Source organism: Schistocerca nitens, chromosome 1 (genome assembly GCF_023898315.1).
Source record: "Schistocerca nitens isolate TAMUIC-IGC-003100 chromosome 1, iqSchNite1.1, whole genome shotgun sequence".
NCBI lineage: Eukaryota > Metazoa > Arthropoda > Insecta > Orthoptera > Acrididae > Schistocerca > Schistocerca nitens.
This window is the reverse complement of record NC_064614.1, coordinates 224,531,912-224,553,305: the sequence shown is the minus strand read 5'-3', so window position 1 is coordinate 224,553,305 and position 21,394 is coordinate 224,531,912. Positions and strand designations below refer to the sequence as shown.

Genomic DNA, 21,394 nt, shown 5'->3' with positions numbered 1-21,394 from the left:
ATGCCTCCTGTTTTGTGGGCACTGGATCAGTTTTAAACACCAACATTGTTATTCCATCCCAGATTTCCATTGTTTAAATACTATGGAATGCAACTGGTGGATAAAACTGTACAAAATAGAATTTTTGTTTCTTAACATAAAAATACTTAGTCTGAAATTTGAAAAAGAATGGAAATAAGTTGTACATCTCAGGGCACAATGATTGTTTGAAGACAGTGTTCACGTTCTGATTGACACTGGGTACACTTTCAGATATTCAGCTTTATTGTAGACAGAAGCCACATATTAGGATATGTTGCTACTTTATCTGAGCCACAAATATGGCCTGATACTTGAAATAATACTGTGGTGACTGTCATGTTTCAGTATTTATCCATCATGATGGGTGAGTGTAGATATGGTAGCATGAAGCATTATTAGACATCTTTTGTGATTTTGTGTGTTGAAATGTGGTTATTCTCTACTCTGCACTTTAGGCAATTTGTAGAAATTACAATGATAGTCTGTGGTATGTTCCTTTTCTGTCTGGCGGAAGCCAGTTTCTGGGTAAAACACATTGAAAGTAAAAAGTTTTTGATGGTGTTGAGACACAGTCAGACAGTACTTCTTAAAAGAGTAAACTGCCATTTGACTGTGTATTACTATGTTTATCTTACGTACTAGTGCATTTCGGTTTTTATGCCGTTATCAAGTACACTGTGGAAAGTTGTTAGACCATTATTATGTCATATCTGTTAAGGCAGTCCAAAGCAAGTACCTAAGGAAGATAAATATAGTAAGGCACAATCAAATGGTGGTCTACTTTTCTTTAAAAAGACATTGAAAGTACTTGATAGCCTATCAACATCCATGTTCACTAGCTAGTTCTAACATTCTGTCACGCAGTAAGCAGGCTTGCAGTCACAGAGCTAGCACATTCTATGCATATTTTCTGGGAAACAATTATTGAATTACAAGAACTCTTCAAGCCACATCCATTGTTTACTTTTAAGTTTTAGGAAAGTTATTTTCATTTAATGTGTTGCAGGAATGTTACATTATTCCTGTTATTGTTTAAACCACTACTGTCTTCATCATTTACTACTTTTTTGTCACAAATCCACAAAGCAGCATAACAGTGTATTGTTGGAACTAATTTCAATTCATATCAGACTCAGCTTGTTTGTTTCTGATATTCATGCATTGCCACAGGATACATCTAATACCATTCCTTATGTATTTATGTGACGTGATTTATCTGTCAGTTCACAATAAATTTGTAAGTATGTTAGGCCTCAGGTCAGTAGGTACTTAAAATTAATCTCATGGACATAACCAACAATGGCCTGTTCATGTACTTTCATTAGAATTCTGCAAATATACAGTATCTGTTATTTGATTTTCATCCTCTATGCTCTTGTAAATATGAACTGCTGATTGTGGTAACCAAGTAAAGTCATTATTGGCATCATTTTCACAGTGCTGTGAGTCTTGAGACTATTTTTATCTTGGAATTCTCTTGTTAAAAACTGTTTTCCAAAAATTTAGCTGTAACTTGTGCAGATATGTGTCACATATGGCTGTTCTAACTGAAAATTATGAAAAAGGAAAACAATCCTGACTCCGTTATTAGTACACTCAGCAGCTTAGAAACATGATTCCAGCTTAAATGGGTTGATTCTGAATATCTCAAAATACATATCATACAATACAAAACTAGATAGGAAATCAGAATAAGTGATAAAAATAAACACATAATAGAAGTGGATTGTGTTAAAATTATATGTTTAAATCTGGATAAAAGTGGAATGTTCACGTTGACTATCTAGTCGATTGATTTGCCATGCACACATTATCGAGAGCCATTGACAAGGAAACTTAGAAAATAGCGTATCATTGTTCTTTTGAATTAGTAGTAAGTTAGCATATTGCACATTATGAAGTTCCAGAAAAGAATACATAAAAACTTGTGTTCTGTGTCTCTGAGGAAATCATATTGTCAATTATTTAAAGTAAAATTTTTTGATGATTCCTTTCCTTACACATACGGAATCATCATCCTATTGTTTCAGGTATGACTACCTTTTAGAAATGTCATTCTGGAAAAGAGTTATTTATCAACAGAGTTTGGAAGCTATATCTGAAAGAATCTGATTTCTGAAACATATGTCATACAAGATGAGATCAAAATACATTACTTTTCATTTTTTCGGAAGACTAATAGAACTGTCATAAAATAGTTGTTAGTCCACTCAAAAAATTATACAGTCTTATGTATGAAATATTAAACACTAACAGCATCAGAAGTCTTTGTAACAGTCTGATAAAACGAATTTTATTAATAAGAGGGTGAGGAAGTGTCTGGCCTAAGTTGCTCAGTATGGACATCGTTATATGCAATTGCAAATACACTCTTTTTCTCAAGGAGTTCCTGATGTCGTCGTTTCTTGTTTGTTGCACTGGCCTGAGTTTGTGTGGAAAGAGATGACATTGCAATACCAGAGTCGAGGTCATCCTCTGGCTTAACTTCATTTTGTTTGAGAGTTGTAGATTTGTTTTCTTCAGGGTTCTGTGGATTAATTTTATCAGAGTTCTCACTGTGGCTCAAGGAAGGTGTTGTTGTTTTATCTTCCACTTCTGATGTTGATTTGGATTGGGAAGTATCAGAAATTTGTTTTGTGTCAGGATGTTTGGTAACAGTTGACTTTACTTTCCGTTTCTTTGTCTGATTTAGTTTCTTTTCCTCCTCTTCTTTTTTCTTTCTTTCTCTTTCTTCTTTTTTAGTTTTGTACCAATCCATGTAACGAGAATTTCTCACAGCTGATCCACCAACATCCAATTTCTGACTAGAATTTGTAACAGGAGCAGGTCTTTTATCCATCACTGACTTGGCTCTGACTGTTTGTTGTGATGCTGAACTCTCAGCTTTCTTTATTCTTTGAAGTTCAGATGTAGACTTTGTACGAGAAAGCTCCATTTGTGCATCGCCACTGTTATAGGCATCATTATCTTTAAAGCTTTTTTCAGTTTTAATACCTGGTCTCTTCAGTTTATCCAGTAGTTCATGGTCTGTTCCTTCACTCTGTTCTTCTGTAGCTCGATGACTTGATAGGGACCTGCTTCTAGGTCGGTTTGGTTTTACTTGGATCCATCTTTCAGGACTGCTGTGAACAGAGCTGGATGATTTTCGATAGTAAAATCTAACATCTGAATCAAATTCTATCTTCTTACCTGTACCCCTCTTATCTTTTGCCTTTGATGATGCCTTATGTTCATTTGGTTCCTTCTTTTCAGGTGTATGATCCTCATCTGAAGACTCGGAGTTTCTTTGGAAATGTTGTTTGGACTGATGTTTTCTTCTATCTTTTTTGTAATTCTCATCATCTTTGTCTCTAGACAGTGACTGTTCTTCTAAAGAATCTGATAATGATTCCTCTTCATGTTCCAGCACTTCTGACTTCTTCTTTTTTCTTTCTGTTGTCACTGGTTCTTGTTCAGAGACATTAGACAATATTTTACTTTTTATTTTTTGCCGTCTAAGCATACTAGACTTGTTTTCAGTATAATTGCTTGTAGCTGCAGTATCTTCTGGCGCCTGTGCTGCAGATGTGTGTTGCTCAGCAAGTTCTAGAGAACTCTCCGTTTCTTCCATGATGGGTGTCTTCACATAAACTCTACGTGGATGGTGCCCATCCTTGAATTTTTTCTGATGTTCAGTCTTGACATTTTTTTTCTTGCTTTCATTCCTTCTGACCCACCGAATTCCTTTTCCACTGCCAGGTTTTTTGATAAGGACTACTGAGGAGTAGTCCACATAGTCTTCCTCTTCTTCAGTGAATGAATCATCATTGTCACTTATGGCACGTCTTGGTACGGGATCTGTTTGTGTCCCTATATCGACATCTGTTTGTGTAGCCATGGAGTACTGAGCTGGCAAACTCTGTGTATCCTGACTTTCACTAATTGCTCCACCAAGTACAGAATATGGCTGTAAAATGTGACCCGCTCTCATTCTCACATCATCTTGAATATGTTTGTCATTTTCATGGAGCTGTGGAGTGATATCTCCTTTTCTAGTTATTTCTCTGTGCCCATTGTTAACTTGTTCAGTTTGTAAGCAGACTTCATGGGCAGCTATTACAGTTTGTAAACTTCCACTTAAATTTCCTTCACCAGTACTTCTACTAGTAGGTTCCTCCATCTCTTTTTTCATTTTAATATTGTCCCGCTGTAATGAACTAATTTGAGGTGTATTGTTGTGTTGATCTTGCATGAAGCGTTGCATAATGATTTCCTTGCCATTTTCAATTCGGATGTGTTGTTCAGTAGCCGGGAGAAATGTTGAAGGCCTTTGAAGTTGCAGGGAAATATTTTCTTCGTCAGACCGCCCTCGTGTTACAAGGCGCAAAATTTCTGCGTTTCCTTCCTGAATGAAATATTGTTCCCTTCCCACTGGTGTTTTGTTATCACTATCATCTTGTGGACTTGTTCTTTCTAAAATAAGGCGATAACCCTCGGGTATCCGAGTTTCTGTTAATCTTCTTAAGTCTAATTCGTCAGCAGCTACCAATATATGTGCCCCGTGCAGATCATTCACTTGATGAGGATCACTTGTTTGCTGATCTCCTGGAATATGATGTGATGTTTCAGAGTTGTTTATTCTTCTTAAGATGACTTCATCAGTTGCAAAATTGTTTGTTTGACCATGGACATACACTGTATTATTGTATGCATTTGAAAAATGGACTGTGCCATGGTCGGGATCACTTCTGTGGTAGGCAGCATCACCTGGATTTCGTACGTGGTCATTAGCTCTTTCTGAATATGCAGCTTCCTTTTTCTTAAAATCAGCATTATGCAAATGTTGCGTGCCAACCATTTTCCTGTCCCTCAGAACCCTCTGTCGCTCAAGTGTATCTGCACCACCTCTGCCAATATCTGAGCCCCTTTCCATTTCATGCCGACGTATTGAGTCAGCATCTAAATCAGTATCATTCTTAAGCCGTAATTCTCGTGGACCTTCTAACTGACCGCCTTCGATATCTTCTACAAAAACATCTTTATCGTGCTCAGCTCTTTGATGTTGTTGCTGTAGCGCTTGAAGTTCCCTCGTGTAGATAACATGTGGACCTGGAAGGCTTCTAAATGAGTGGAAGTCCTCTTCTCCTTGGTCTCGATTCGTGTTATTTCGTCTGTTGAATTTCCAGGACTGGTGCTGCCGCATATCGGCACTCCATGCTTCTCTGGTGGGAACCCTCAGCTCTGCTACTGTCAACATTTTAAAAAATGTGCTTATTACTGTTAATGGGAGATTCTTTGTAAGAGAAGGTGAATGATCTTCAGAAGATTTTCTGATGGCATACACATGGTGGTCCTAAATTACACTGCCAGGTGATACCCTGTGCAATACAGGGCACAAAACACCATATGAACTGTGCCATACAGTAACTCATAAGGGGAGTAGCCTCTGTTGACATTCAGCTTCTCAAATTGCTTTTGCTGCAGTGTACTTAAGATGAAACAGCAATTTGTGAAGTGCCGTACCCTTACAATGAGAAAGGCAGATTGTACTATTCAGCAAGATATTTATACATTTATCTGTACGTTAGTACCACCAATTCATGCCACAGAGCTGCTGTGCATGATTGGTTGACAACATTGAAGGCATTTGACTGTGGTGGTCATCACTTTGAAGCATTACTGTAAAACACTTGTACGAATAACTACCTTAATGTACTTTGTTACCTAAAAACTTTTTGTCTGAGAGTATAACATGTATGAAATTTTTAAAGGCAATAAAGTACTCAAGGATTATTAATTACAGAACTGATCTTTAATCATATGCAAACTATCAGTTAATTGCATACTGTGTGTTGACTGCAAAGGGGTGGCTTTTGTCCTTGCAGGTTACTCTTTGGCTTAATTTTTATGTTTGCATTCTCATTTTGCACTGAAAATTATTCTACATTGCTTGTTTCTGTAATTTAGGACAACACTGTGTAATGTAATGGATGGTATTTAAAGAAAGTAGCTAACTGATTAAAATCTTAGGCTAAATGGTAACCCACCTTGCACAGCTTTTGTGTCTTTCCCTCGACCTTCCTCGTGGAGGACTAACTGCACATGATCGTCTGTAGATGCCACTTGAGTATGTTTCCTGGAAATTAAAATGCAGCATTAAGTAAATGAATGAAATGTCATTTTAGCTGTGGAGATTATTTTCGAAAAGCCACTAGACATTATTTTTTTTATTTATTTAATAATGTGCCATGTGTTAAAAAAGTTGTCATGGCAAAACTCATTGTGTAATGTAAACAGCAAAGAAATAAAAGTGATTAAGTTTTAAGCTAAGAGACATGCTAAGTTGTTACAAGAAAATAGTAACACTGCTCAGAAATAAACAAAATGCTGATACTGATAACTGAAGATAAACACAAGAATCTTGAGCTCTGTTATTAAAGGATTTCATTAGAGAAAAACAGTATGGTATGAAGCTCTCTCTCTGTCTTTTATCTCTATGCCCCTGTTCCCCTGTAAACTTATCACATTACATTTGTGGAAGTAAGTAAGTACGTTTTCCTATAAATTTATGTACTGTCCCCATCGTTCCATTCTTCAAGCCCCTCGTTGTCTCAGTAAATGGAAAGTAGTACAGTAATATTTCTGTAGATATATTTAATTTTTCACAATTATTTGACACTACTGCTGTAGCCACAGTTCTCACAATGATCTTTTAATGTGAAGTTGGAATGTGGTTAGTATTGAATTTATTATTTATGAATTTTGGGTAACTCCAAATGAAAGGGGCAATGTTTTCCAAGCAAATCACTGTTTCAGAGCATAATCTTCTAAGGTCACACTGTTTGTACGAAAACCGTCGAAATGCAGGCAGAAATTCAGTATGACTTAAATGTAAAATTAAATCTCTGGTTTATTCTGTAAGTTTTCAATTTTTAAACTTTCATACACAAGAAAAAATAATAGTTAATAATTCTGCAGGTGAGTTTTCACATAGTCGGTTTGAAAGTCTAATGGGTTCAACAATTGAAGAAGATATGTTGATGTGTACTTTTGGTAATTTGGATGCTTCAAGTCATGTGTTTCTGACCTGTAATTCCAGTAAAAGACTGCAAAATATTGGAGAGCTCTCTCCTGGACAAAATAAACTGATGCCTAGTTGTATTACCTGAGGTTCAGAGCTGAATCAAAAATTTGTTGTGATCATAAAGCCATTTTGATTTAGTTAGTTATTTATATGTTTCATGGATTCTAATTTCTATCTCTTGTAATGATGTGCTACCTATCAGCTGGTTTCCAAACAGTCTGCTTTCTTTGTGAAAAATAGCGCATCATATTTACATGACTGTTTTTTACGTTATCTTAATATACTTTTAACCCCCCTGCCCCCCCCCCCCCCCCCAAAAAAAAAAGAGCTTTTTGCACTGCAAGGCATTAAAATTGTAACACCAGGAAGTATAAAAGAAAAATACTCTATTAAATTTTAGGTAAATACTTTAGGAGTAAAGGAGACCAATCCCTGAATAGCAGAAGTATTGAGTTATCAATAGGTGCCCCTCACCCAATACAAAATGTGTGTGGCAGCTTTGTGCCAGGTGAACAAACAGTACTGGGATTGAAATTGTGGCAGGTTTACTGGGTGAGGAGATTGTGTCAGGTGGGTTGGGTAGAGGGAGGAAATGGGAAGAGGGTTGGGGAGGGGGTAGCTGGGCTTCCCTTCCTCTGTCTTGTCACTCACTCCCAGTCTGCAATTCACTGTCATCATATGCCACACGAACTCTTAGGATCTGGTGCCATGAGTGTCACATTTCTAGCCCGAGCATCTGCGGCCTCTACCTTCTACTTTCCTCTTCTGCATAGCCGTTGCTTCCCTGAAAGCCACCAAAAAAAACACAAACACACACACACACACACACACACACACACACACACACACACACACACACACACACACACACAAAATCACGTTGTGCACTGAGTGGCATCCCATACCATCATGCCAGGTGCACAGCTCGGATGACAGTGATGAGTGGAATGTGGCAGTATTTGCCTAGTAGCCTCCACACACAGATACTGTTTGAGTGTCTCTCTGCAGCCACATCAAAGGAAGCTGCAACAGTGATCACCAAGCTGACAGTCTTCTGCAGATGCCATTGCACTGTCCACATGGATACTTATCGTACTGTAAACAAGCTCATTTGCAGTGTCATGGTAGGTGATGTGGCTGTACACTACTGCGTGATCCAATAAACCCTATGGCTGTCCTCTCAAGCGCTAGTCACAGGGAGTCACTGAGATCCTTCATGGCACAGAGTATGGCTCTCCTAAACATATTGATTCAATAATTGTCCAGTCTCATTAATGGGACCACCTATCAAAACCCTGAATAACCACCTTTTGCAGCACGGACCACTGCAAGATGTGCAGGAAGAGAGTCGGTGAGGTTCTGGAAGGTACTGAGAGGGATGTGGAGCCATGCTGACTCCAGGGTCGTGGCCAGATGCACTACATTTCTTGGTTGAGGATCCATGGGGTGAACAGCCCGATTGAGGTGGTCCACAGATTCTTGACTGGGTTTAAATCCTGAGAGATTTGTGGCCAGGGAGTACAGTAAACTCATTCTGGTGCTCTTCGATCCATGCACTTGCACTGTGAGCTGCATGACACTTTGCATTTTCCTGTGGGTAGATGTCGTTCCGCAGAGGAAAAAAAAGTTGCATGTACGGGTGGGCATGGTGTCCAAGAATTGATGTACACTTGTGTTGATCAGTATGCCTTCCAGTATGACGGGATCACCCAGGGAATGCCTTCTGGCGTGGACCTTCCAACGATTGTTACAGTCCAATGGCCATCTGTTCAACAGAACATAATACACGATTCTTCTGAAAAGGCCTGCTGCCACTCAGTTTACGTTCAATTGGAGTACTGGTGTGCAAATTCCAGCCTTCATCGCTGATGAGCGGCAGTCAGTGTGAATGCATGAAGTAGGCACATGCTGTGGAGGCCCATACGCAGCAACGTTCACCAAATGATCGTTGAGGAGACACTCGGTTCGTCTTGGCAGTCAGTTTCTCAACATCTATTCGCCTGTACACATTTCTGCAGGCACGTTCACCACTGTCATTTATAGCCATTGGCACATGACAATTGCCTCTGTGCCGGTTTTGGTTAGTGCCATTTTTGTCATGTATGGTATACTTTAACCATGTTGGTACACAAACATTTTGCAAGCTAAACCATTTTGGAAATGCTTCCTGCCTTGTCCCCAAAGCCAATGATCATGCCTTTTTGGACATCAGATAAATCACTCTGTTTTTGTAGTAGAACAATGACTGTAACAGTGTTTTCTGCATCCCCCTGGCATGCTTTACATACACTCCATTGGTAATGCTGTTGTTGCTGCCAGAGGTCATAGCTGCCCGCATCTCATGGTCGTGCGGTAGCGTTCTCGCTTCCCACGCCCGGGTTCCCGGGTTCGATTCCCGGCGGGGTCAGGGATTTTCTCTGCCTCGTGATGGCTGGGTGTTGTGTGCTGTCCTTAGGTTAGTTAGGTTTAAGTAGTTCTAAGTTCTGGGGGACTTATGACCACAGCAGTTGAGTCCCATAGTGCTCAGAGCCATTTGAACCATTTTTAGAGGTCATAGCTCTCTCTCTCTCTCTCTCTCTCTCTCTCTCTCTGTCTCTGTGAGTAGTTATTGCACATAAAACGTAGGTGGTGGCCACATTAATTTGAAGAGTAGAAATTCCAAATGTTGGAATTTTTTCACAGAATGCATTTTAGTGCTATTGAGTCCTCAATACTGTGTCAGCCACAGGACCTTAGAGACTTTTTTCCGAGTTCCAAACCATAGAGAAAATGTTTCAAAATTTCATTACTAGATGGCACATAGTCTTTCTCAGTGCTTGCCTCTGGAGTTCCAAGAACATACACCCAGGTCTCCTCCATTTAGCCTGGGATTATTTGGAGAGGTAACACAAGTTTTTGGTGAGTAGGCACAGCTTTTTGAGCTGCAAGAGAGATTTGGCAGTTCGAGAGAAGCGAAGAAAGGTAAGCAACACCTCTTGTTTTGCAAGGTTTACGCAAGGTAGTTGAGTCAGCTAAAGCTATGAATGCCAGCCGCGGTGGCCGAGCAGTTCTAGGTGCTTCAGTCCGGAACCGCGCGACTGCTACAGTTGCGGGTTCGAATCCTGCCTCGGGCATGGATGTGTGTGATGTCCTTATGTTAGTTAGGTTTAAGTAGTTCTAAGTTCTAGGGGACTGATGACCTCAGATGTTAAGTCCCATAGTGCTCAGAGCCATTTGAACCATTTTTGAAAGCTATGAACCCATTTCCTGTAATTCAAATGCATGCAACTGTTTTTAAAGATTCTGATGAAACATTGTTGCCAGTACAGGTCTAAAGACCTCCAAATGTAGTATGATCAAACTGTCTCATACTTGTCTATCTCAAATAGTTATTAAAAATTTTTACTCTGAAACTGAAGAAAGGAATCAATGCATTCAACAGACCATGGCTGATATACACAATGCATTACTGCATCCGAAAGACCCACCCTGTTCATCAGTTTCAAAAAAAGAAAAGACGTACTGATGTAATTTCTTCCTCAACACCGCAGAGAGTTCTACAGTAAACTTAGCAACATCAGATCTACATTTACATCTGTACTCTGCTAACTACTACGAAGCGTGTGACAGAGGGTATGCCCCATTGTGCCAGTTCTTAGGGCTTTTTCCTCTTCCAATCATGCATGGAATGCACGAAGACTGCTTATATGCCTCAGTACATGCTGCAGTTAGTCTAATCATGTCCTTCCAAACCCTATGGGAGTGATATATAGAGGATTGTTATACATTCTTAGATTCATCACCTAAAGTTGGTTCTACAAACTTTGTAAGTAGGTTTTCATGGGATAGTGTACATCAGTTCAGTTCTATCATCATCTTCAGGAAAATGTTCAGGGTTCAAATTAACCTGTGACCATTTGTACTGCTCTTGTGTATATATGTTCAATATCCCCTGTTAGCCCTATTTGGTATGGGTCCACACACTTGAGCAATTCTCTAGGACAGATATCACAATTTTTTTGTGCATGCACTGCGTGTTTGTTCCATTTCATGTCCTTAAGTGTTATACCCAAATTTTAGTAATATGTTGACAGTTTCTAACAATATTGTAGTCATAGAATATTATATTCTTTTGCCTTTTTGGGGTGCTCACTTTTATATTTTGAACATTTAAAACAAGTTGCCAATCTTTGCCACAGTTTCAAATCTTATCAAGATCCAATTGAATATTTGTGCAGCTTTTTTCAGACAGTATTTCTTTATAGATAGTTGAAACATATGTGAAAAGTCTGAGGTTACTATTAATATTGTCCACAAGGCTATTAATATACAACATGAACAACAAGGGATCCAACACACCTTGCTGGTGCTGTCACCTCCATGCCAAATAAATCCTCAGTCCAACCAAGTTTCGTTTCATACCCCATACGATCATACTTTCGGTACTAATGTGGTACTGTTCAAATGCTTTTCAGAGATCAAGAAATACTGTATCTTCCTGCCTGCCTTGATCCAGGACTTTCAGTATGTCATGTGAAAAAATTGCAGGTTTTATGTTATTGGAATCCATGCTGGTGGGCATGGAGGTGGTCATAGCGCTCAAGATACCTCATTGCGTGTGATCTCAGATTATGTTCTAAAATTCCACAATAAATGGATGGCAAGGACATTAGATGCTAATTTTGTGGATTGCTTCTGCTATACTTGTTATAGACAAGTGTGACCAGTGCTTTCTTCCAACTACTGGGTATGGTTTTTTATTTTGAGGGATCTATGGTAGATTAAAGAGGGGCTAACTCGGCTACAGATTCAGTACGGAATCAGGCTTTGCAGCTTTCTTCAGTTTCAGTGATTTCAACTGTTTATCAACACCACTGACACTAATATCTATTTTACTGATCTTCTCAGTGGCACGAGAACTAAACTGGGCCAGTACTCCTAGATTTTCCTCTGTGAAGAAACATTGGAAAATGAAGTTCAGAATTTCTGCATTTGCTTTGCTACCCTCCATTTCAGTCCTGTCTCATCCATGAATGACTGGACCTAACTTTCCCACCACTTACAGCTTTTTATATGACCAGAAGTTTTTTGGGTTTTGTGAAAGATCTTTTGGCAATATTCTGCTACATTAGTCACTGAACGCTTCATGCATTGCTCTCTTTGACAAACAAATACATTTCATTCAATATCTCTCTGTCTGTAGCTGTATGCTTTGTTTTGCACCTATTATGCAGTAGTGTGTTTCTTAGAAGTTTCCTTACTGTGACTATATATGATGGTGGGCCATTTCCATCATGAACTGTTCTACTGGGTACATATCTACCCAGTGAATGGTGAACTATTCTTTTAAATTTGAGTTCCTCTCCGTCCTCCTGTCCTGAGTTAAAAGTTCCAAGTGAGCTAAAAGTTATGATATGACACTTCTGCTTTGTTGTCTAGTTTACTGAATTTATGAATCTTTTCACTTGTTTTAATTGCCCTTTGTACTTTGCTAATTATTGTTGTTACTAATATGTCTTGGTCTCTGATACCAATTTTGATGCAGGTTTACTAAAAGAGAACAGGTTTATTTGCTGCCATTATATCTAATACATTTCCATCACAACTGGGGCTCTGAACCATCTACTCAGGGTAGTTTTCAGAGAAAGTATTTAGTAATATTACACAGGATACCTTTTCACACGTACTACTAACAAAACTGTAATTATACCAATTGATTGTTGGATGGTTGGTCTCCTCCAATGGTTACAGTATGATTGGGATACTTACGCACTTATGAACTGATGGTTTCTCTAAAGTTTTTGATTACATTACGAGGTGAGTCTGGTGGTTCACAGAAGGATCCAATTATAATTTTACTCCAACTCCTGATAGAGTCGTAGCCAAACAATCTTGCATGCAGTTTCATTTTCTGTGTTGATAGGTATGAGTTTCTTGTCTACTGCAACAAATGCACCATGTCCATTTGCCATTAGCCTATCCTTTCAATACGTGCTTCAATTTTCCCCAAAAATCTCACTGCTGTCAACTCCAGGTTTTAACCAGCTTTCTGTACTTAGTATTATGTGATCTTCACTGGATTTTAGAAGCATTTCAAACTCTGGCACTTTGATTAAATGCTTCATCAGTTAAACAATAGGATTTTAATATTCTCACCTATGGGGAGCATTTCTTTGTATCTTACTCTGATACTTCCAACTTTCTCTGCCAGTCACTGGAAACACACATGTGTGTGACCTCGGAACCCAAACAAGGCATTGTTTGTCCCATTGTGTGTCTCAGTCTGCAGATGGTTAACCCTGTCCCATCAATGGCTACCGGACTAGCCTTTTCAATGAGGCATACACACTGAGTGCACATGGTATTCCTTCCTATTCCTTGCTGTGATTTCCCTAAGGGGTAGCATTATTCACTGTATACCTGAACTGCTGACAATTAATAGACCCTACCCTTTTGTGTTTGTCTCCCCTTGACATGGAACTCAGCTCATTGCCCAACACATTATGTGATCCCAGGAATGGAGTTGTGTAAAGAATGATAGAAAATGCTGAAAGATTTTTTTTCTTGAATTTAATTTTGCTATTCTCATGTAAAAAATAAAAGAAAATTGGAAATGGTTTTTGTTTACAACTGTTCTACTAGTTAAAACATTACTTCTATATTTCTGTACCTGTATTATCACAAAAGATAATGGCCCAGTGTTAATAGTACGTGGAATAAACCTTTCAAAAAAAGCTTTCATGTTTGTACTTATAATCAGATATGTTACATAGAACATTCTTAATAAATTACTTGTTTTCTAATTGTCTCATTATTTTTGCAGTGATGAGGTAAGTAGCATAATTGTGCAGTATCAGGATACCTTCTCAATTTTTTAGATACAAATAAGCTATGTACAAAAAAGAGATACAGAGTTTTTTGATTCTTGTGACAAATATATGCTTTGGCTCTTGAATGTTTGAAAAAAAAAAGCACACCTAAATAATTTAAATAAGAGACTGAATTCACTAGCATATGCTGTTAGGATTCTCACTCAGAATATGGGGACAGGGTGTTTGTGTTGTCATCATTTCATCATCATCATCATTTGTGACAGTGGTTAGAGTGGATTGTGAAAAAATTGGACGGTACAAAATTTGACCACGCAGTTGAGCGTCCCACAAACCAAACATCATCGTCATCACTCAGAATACAAGCTGCTCGTCAGTGCTGACATTGTACCATTATAGTATACAGCTGCAACTTATGTACGGAATAATTTTTTGGGGGAATTCCACAAATTCTATAAAAACATTTAAAATACAGAAAAATATTTTCAGGGTGATAAAAAAAAGCTAAATGCAAGGATTCCTGTAGACCCCTTTTTAAAACTCTCAAAGTATTGCCCCTACCTTTCTTGTGTATATATGAAATACTAATTTTCACATAAAGGAGCATCTTTAAAGAGGAAAACCTCTTCAGACACAACTATGATATACAAACATATGAAACTAGGCAAAAGCTGAACCTACATATGAACACAGAAAATACAAACTTACAAAAAAGAGGAGTGTATCATACTGGAACTATATTGTATAACCATTTGCCTTCTTACCTAAAATGCATACCAACATTAAATGCATTTAAAATAAAGTCAAAACAGTTCTTGCTTGACCACTGCTTCTATTCTTTGTCTGAATTTATGGAACATCGTAATAAGTAAACCTCATTTACCAAATTTTACTAGTTGTCAATTCATAATATAGTTTACATTGTGCTTATCATGTCATCTCACTTAATAACTGCTATTATCACATGTAGAAGCAATGTAGTACACCAACCTACATTATTATGCATTTTTATTATGTCAACAATGTAGTTCACCACTGTCCTATATCACATGTATGAACAATGTACTAAATGATTCTTGGACAAATAAACAATAAATTTCTAATCTTCATTTATATTTCTTGCATGAGGCACAGTATAATTGTTACACAAACAAAAAAACATTGAAGTGAAGTGTGATTTCTGAATGAGAAATCTGCTGTGTCATCTTTCCTTATACACAGAATGTAGACAGTGTTACCCCTATCTATTTTTTGTGGTGGTATTGAAAAGCTAATTATTTGCTTTACGAAGCATATAGTGCACATCTTGCCAATTTGACCTTTTCTAACATTTATTTCATGCTGCTTCATAGCATTGCAATTTTAACAACCAGTCTACGCACAATCTCTTGTCTCGCACACTTATGCACACACTGCCCCCTCCTCATGCTTGCACCAACGCCCATGCCCCCCCCCCCCCCACACACACACATACACATGTCAAGCAGCAAGCAGGTATACTTTTGGATTGTGTTTGAAAATAATTGTATGGCCCATTGAATTCTTTTCATCACTAGCTATCAAATCAAAAACATATATGATTCACTCCTCTATGTGGAACCCTAAGCCTGAGAAATGAGTAGCAAGTCATTTTTCCTTTTAGTTTCATGTTTACTGTTCTTTCTTGCACTTGAGTGATTGCTGACTACAAACTTCATAAGGGAAGAAAGTCACTATGGGAGTGTTGTCAACATGCTCAACTGTTTAAAGAGCTGTCTACAAGAGGTATTACAGTGTTGCCAATGTATTATTCTTATTCTGTGACTGCGAAATAAATATTTTCTTTCGCAGGGGAGAGTTGCCCCAGAATATGATGCTGTATGACATAAGGTAGTAAAAAAACAGAAGTAAGTAATTTTTGTGAAATTTTTATCTCCAAAGTCTGTTATTACCTTTAATGCAGAAATTGCAGAGCATAAACTTTTAATAAGACCTGTAAAAAGTGACTTCCATTATTTCAAGTTCTTATCAATGTAAAAACCTCAGACTGTGGTCTTCGACTTTTTCCGCATCTATGAAAATTTTTTTTTCCTCATAGGCTCTGTCGAGTTATATTGATTGAATGTTTGATTTATTAATACAGGTGCTAAATATTTAATTCATCTTTGCTGATGCTCTATGTTATAACGTTTCTTGACTCATTCCACATCTCAAAAGATGCTTCTTTTGAAGAACATGATGAATGTCTGGATCATTAAAAGAATTATATACTGTCTAAATTTGTGTGTTCTTTTCAGACTAATTTTCCTGTTGCCTTCTTGTCTGTCTACTGGTTTAATTTTATTTTCAGTTTAACTCAAGCATTACGGAAAAGATTCATCATGATAAGTAACTACTTTTAGTTTAGTGGAATTCCTTATGCAGTTAAACTGCGGTTGTATGTCTTGGCTTGTTGTTGCTACTGTGTATTGTTCACAGAGCTGAAATCAGTCTTTCTTGGTGCTTATATCCATATTATTAGTCAGCTGTTTGAAGCCTTTCTTTTATATACTTATTAATCATTGCATACTTTTATGCTTTATATTTAACAGTAATGGTGGCATTGCTAATAATTTTGGGTCTTTTATTTTTGTTTCCATGAAACAGTTATTTCACATGAAATGAAACAAATGCACTATAAAATTTAGTGTAAAAAAAGTCTGTTTCCGTAATTTCAACAAAGGTTTGCTACCCTCATTTCTCTATTACATTTATTTTATTTTATGTGAAACAGGTGATATGGAGTCATAGAGTGTGTGCCCAAAATGCAATATGTCAAATTTTGTGAATCACTGATGATATTTTAAGGAAGCTAATATAACATTTAGCAGGTTTTTAAAAAAGTCATTTTGTGATGCGCAATATATTTGCTTTAACATACCAAATGTTTTCCAAAGACCCACTGTGTGAATAAGTGGATCATGTAAAGTTACAGAGACTGCTTCCATGAATCAGATGCAATATAAAACAGCAACTACATGATGATACCATTCTTTTTCTCTGCTGATCAATTAATAAAGATATCATCTGCATCATCATAAAAATATAAAAAAAAATGTACATTGCATATCTTGTTCAAATTTATGAAAAATTTTGCAAATTTAGTACAATATATGGGAAAACAGTGAACTGAATAGATGATAACAACTGCTTAAGAACAACATTATACTTATTCATAAAGAGAAATACACTAAATGAGAGCAACACATGAAAAGTACCCACAAATCTATTTTATGAACAGTAGTTAGAGCTGGTCAGGAATGAACGTACAATAACAAAAATAATGAATTGCGTCAGGACCTAAATTTAGCAAGAGAAAAAGAAGGTGTACTAGAGTTTCCATGTGTGGGAAAAAATGTCACTTCCACCCACAGATCAAAGAGACTCACAAAATACAAAGTAGAACCAGGGTCTAATGATCTGTACACTTATACTGTTTCATAGCCTTCTTGATAGCTGATGTGAAATCAAATTTTTCTTCCAAAAGAGTAGAAATTTATATAACCTTCAGTTGTTTTAGATTCAAATGTTCTTCGATGGTTGAAACAGTTGCTGCATTTAGCTTGAAGAAATGCCTCACTTATTCTACATAAGCAGCATCTTTTCTTGCATTCAGAATGTGTAATAGAGCTTTTTGTTCTGATTTACAGCTTCTGCAGTGTAATGTTGAATTAATACTACTTTATGTACAATGGCTTCTGTGCTGCATTCATATTTATGAGACAATGATTATTGACTGACATTATTATTAACTGACATTAGTTAGAAGTTACTTGCTGCTGATGTAAGTGAGCTAAAAATAAAATGCTACTGTGCTGAATTCTGCAGCATAAATTCACAGATTTCCTTTAAATGTCTGCAAGTGATAATGTAGAATAATAATAATAATTATTATTATAATTATATTATGCTCTTCATCTTCAAACATTTGGCCTCTGCTACGCGAAAGGCCATGCAGTTTGAGGCGCCATGTCACGGATTGCGCGGCCCCTCCCACTGGAGGTTCGAATCCTCCTTCGGGCACGGGTATGTGTGTTGTTCTTAGCATAAGTTAGTTTAAGTAGTGTGTAAGTCTAGGGACCAATGACCTCAGCAGAAATTCACACTCATTTGAACATTAGGCCTCTCCTTCTAACTTGTTGCAATGTCATTCAGTTTGGTTTTGCAGTCTGATCTTTGACCTACTCTGCAAAAGCCCCTAAGTTGACACTTATACATTTACATGGTACATGTGCATCACTCATCTGTTCTACATGAGATCTCCAAGTATTATTATTATTTTTATTTCTGAAATTGGTCCACTATGGACCACAGATGACTTAAGACTTCTTCTCCTTCCTTATCCTCCCAGAACCTCTTCATATTTTGGCTTCTTTTTTTCTCTCCACCTTGGAAATGATCTGTTTGGGCCTCCTGTTTGATGGTTTATTTTGAAATAAAGTTATGCTGTTAACTCTGCTAGTAAACTCTCTTCTACTGTGGACTATCTGTGGCATAATTCCAACTCTGCTGCTGCCCTCTTCACCTCATCTGCCTATTAGGTGTGGCCTTTAACCCCACTATGTAGCTGAAGATCATTTTGGTCAGTCTGCTTTCATCCATAGTTTTTAGGTGTCCATATAACATCGACCTCCACTTCCACATTGTGTCCATGATCTTTTCAGTGTACTTGTATAATTCTTCGTTTTTCCTCTTCTTCCAAGTCCCATCAGTAGTCTTCTGTGGTGTAGTATTTTTCTAAAAATTTTCCTTTTTTGCTATTTTTGAGTTGTTGAACCTCCCCTATATTTAAATTTAAAATAAGATGCTCTGAAGCATGCAGTCCTTCAGGTTTTACTACCAAATTATAGTGTCTGATTTTGGATTTCCAGGGTAAGCCTATTTATTGTTCTTCTTCTGTGTTAGCTTGTAGGCCAAGTCTAATTTTCTGGCTCCTCCTTATCCAGTCTGTTTGACTGGATTCATTCCCCCCAGGTACACTGGCATCCAAAATTAAGCAACAAACCACTATTTCCCCATCCTGTGCCTAATTTGTTATATAATCATACAAACTGTTAATCAGATGTCTGTACAATCATGTTCTGATGACATTCCAGTCAATGGACAACCATGCTAACTATGACGTCAGGCCACCAATGAATGAAGTAACTTTTGTCGGGTATCCCCACATCCACAATCTCTGTGTACACAGTCGCAGACAGTGCAGTATGGCACAGAGAAGATGCCTATCAGACTCTCTGCGGTGGAGGCCCATAGAAAGAAAGGAAGCAGGACAATCGCAAACTCATGTGTCCTGATGGCTTAATGTGAAGCGTTCTGTTGTTTCTCAGATGTGGCAACAGTTGATAGAGAACGAAACTGTATCCCAAAGATCAGGACAGGGCTTATCATGTGTAACTTCAGAAGAGAGGACCATTATTTGGCTGTAAGGGCACGACATTACAGCCTTAGCACTGCAAGGCAACTGACATGTGAACTCACATCATCACCTGGAACTGTTGTATTGAGGCAAAAGGTGTGTAGAAGACTATGGCAGAGTGGCTTTTAATCAGAGACCTGCTGTATGCCTACCTCTGAGGCATCTTCACAGAAGGGACTGTCTAGAGTGGTGTCATTAACATGCCACCTGGTCAGTCGAACGGTAATGTAGTTTATACAAATTAGTTCCAATTTAGTCTGGAGAGGGATTTTCAAAGAATTAACATCTGGAGGGAACGTGGAACACGATTTAATAATGCAAACATTGTGGAAGAGACTAATATCGAGGAGGATCCCTAATGGTGCAGGCAGGGATTATGTTTACCACTCAAACCCCTATTCAGAAAACCGTACGGGTGAATAGGCAAGGTTTAACTGCTGTCAGGTATTGTGATGAGATCTTGGAACCTCATTTGCAGTTGTTGCAAGGTGCTGTGGGCTCAGACTTTGTATTGATGGTCGATAATGCTCGACCTTATAGAGCACAGGTGGTTGATGTTTTCTTGGAAACGGAAGATATTGCATGCATAGTGTGGCCTGTTCGCTCTGCTGATTTTAATCCCACAGAGCCTGTCTGGAATGCACTTGGGAGATGGTTTGCATCAAGTCTGCATCCACCAAGACTGTGAGCAAATCTGCAGGAAGAATGGACACTATTGTCTCAACAAGAGACTGATGACATTATTCACAGCATCCCCCATCATTTATTCACAGCATGCCCCATCATTGTCAGGCCTGTATTGCTGCCAGAAGTGGTTGCACCCCATACTGAGCACATTAACCAGTTGTTGGAATGTGTGTGCAAATCCATTAAGTTGGAAAAAATGAAGAACACTTTTGTCTACATTATGTATGTTGCAGTTGTTTACATTCTGTATTCTTTACTTTGTTTATACTGTACTCTAGCACATCTTTATACTGTTTTGTGGTAAAATAAAAGCAACCTTGTAAAATTTCCATTTGTTGCTTTAATTTTGGACACCAGTGTACTTAAACTTCTCTGTCTTCTTAATGTTCCCATAATTTACTTCTGTGCAGCTCTCTCTTCGATGCCTGCACTCCATATATTCTGTCTTTTCATAGGAAATTTGAAGACCTGTTTTTATCTGTAATTTCATGAAGACTCCCAAGCATCTTGCGAGCACCTTCCCAGTTGTTGGCTAAGACAGCAAGGTTGTTGGCGGAAGCTAAACACTTGATTTCCTGGTTCTGTCTTTCCCTCCCAATGCATATTCCTCTTATTCCTTCCAAATTCAGAGCCTCTTCCTAGGTTTTCACTATTTTCTCCTGTACAATGTTGAAGAGGATTGGGGATAATCCATTTCCTTGTCTGACCCCTGTCTTAATTTCAAATGGATCAGAAATTTGCCCAAGGCACTCGGCTTTCGAGATGGCATCTGTTAGCATTTGTTTAATGATTTGTTTCATTTTTTGTCAGTTCCAAACTCTTCCAAGGTACTAAATAGTGTTTGTCTGTTGACTGAGTCACATGCTTTTTTAAAGTCGACAAAGGTAACCACAGTGTTCAGGCAGCGTAGAGCTCTTTTTCGCAGAATGCTTTTTAGGTTGAATATCTGTTTGACAAATGATCTTCCTTTCCGGAAATGAGCATGGTATTCTTCAGTGAGGTGATCTACCTGTTCTTCAACTCTGCTAAGCAGAGCTCTAGAGAGTATCTTATAAGTGATTATTGTTATCTGCAGCTGCACTCGCATATCAGTAGCTTTGTTATGGTGAGTGACAGTACGTAAGCTGCTGTACATGCAATAACATCATCTGCTCTCTCTCGTTGTCTGCCTATTTGGTGAAGCATAGCTTGTGATGCACTCTCTGATTGCTTCCTCCTCCCCACCCCCCCTCCTCCCAAGCTGTACATGACGTTTTGGCATGTGCAGTGTCATTGCTGAGTAGCGCATATGGAGGAATACAGGCAGGACCGTGCATCTCTGCATCATGCTATTGTATTAGTGTGGAAGTATGAATTAACACATTAGAGATTGAATAA

The 21,394-nt window shown here is 38.1% G+C and overlaps 1 protein-coding gene across 1 annotated transcript in view; it reads right to left on the bottom strand.

Moving 5' to 3' along the window:
• Positions 1-2,231: 2,231 nt before the first annotated feature.
• The window catches only part of LOC126238244 (cadherin-86C-like), a 333,139-nt gene continuing 313,976 nt past the window's right edge, over positions 2,232-21,394 (bottom strand). The window contains exons 19-20 of the mRNA XM_049947781.1: positions 6,048-6,136; positions 2,232-5,244 (exon numbers count right to left, since the gene is read on the bottom strand). Of these exons, the coding sequence (XP_049803738.1) occupies positions 2,318-5,244; positions 6,048-6,136 (3,016 nt within the window). The 3' untranslated portion in view covers positions 2,232-2,317. The remainder of the gene's footprint in view (positions 5,245-6,047; positions 6,137-21,394) is intronic.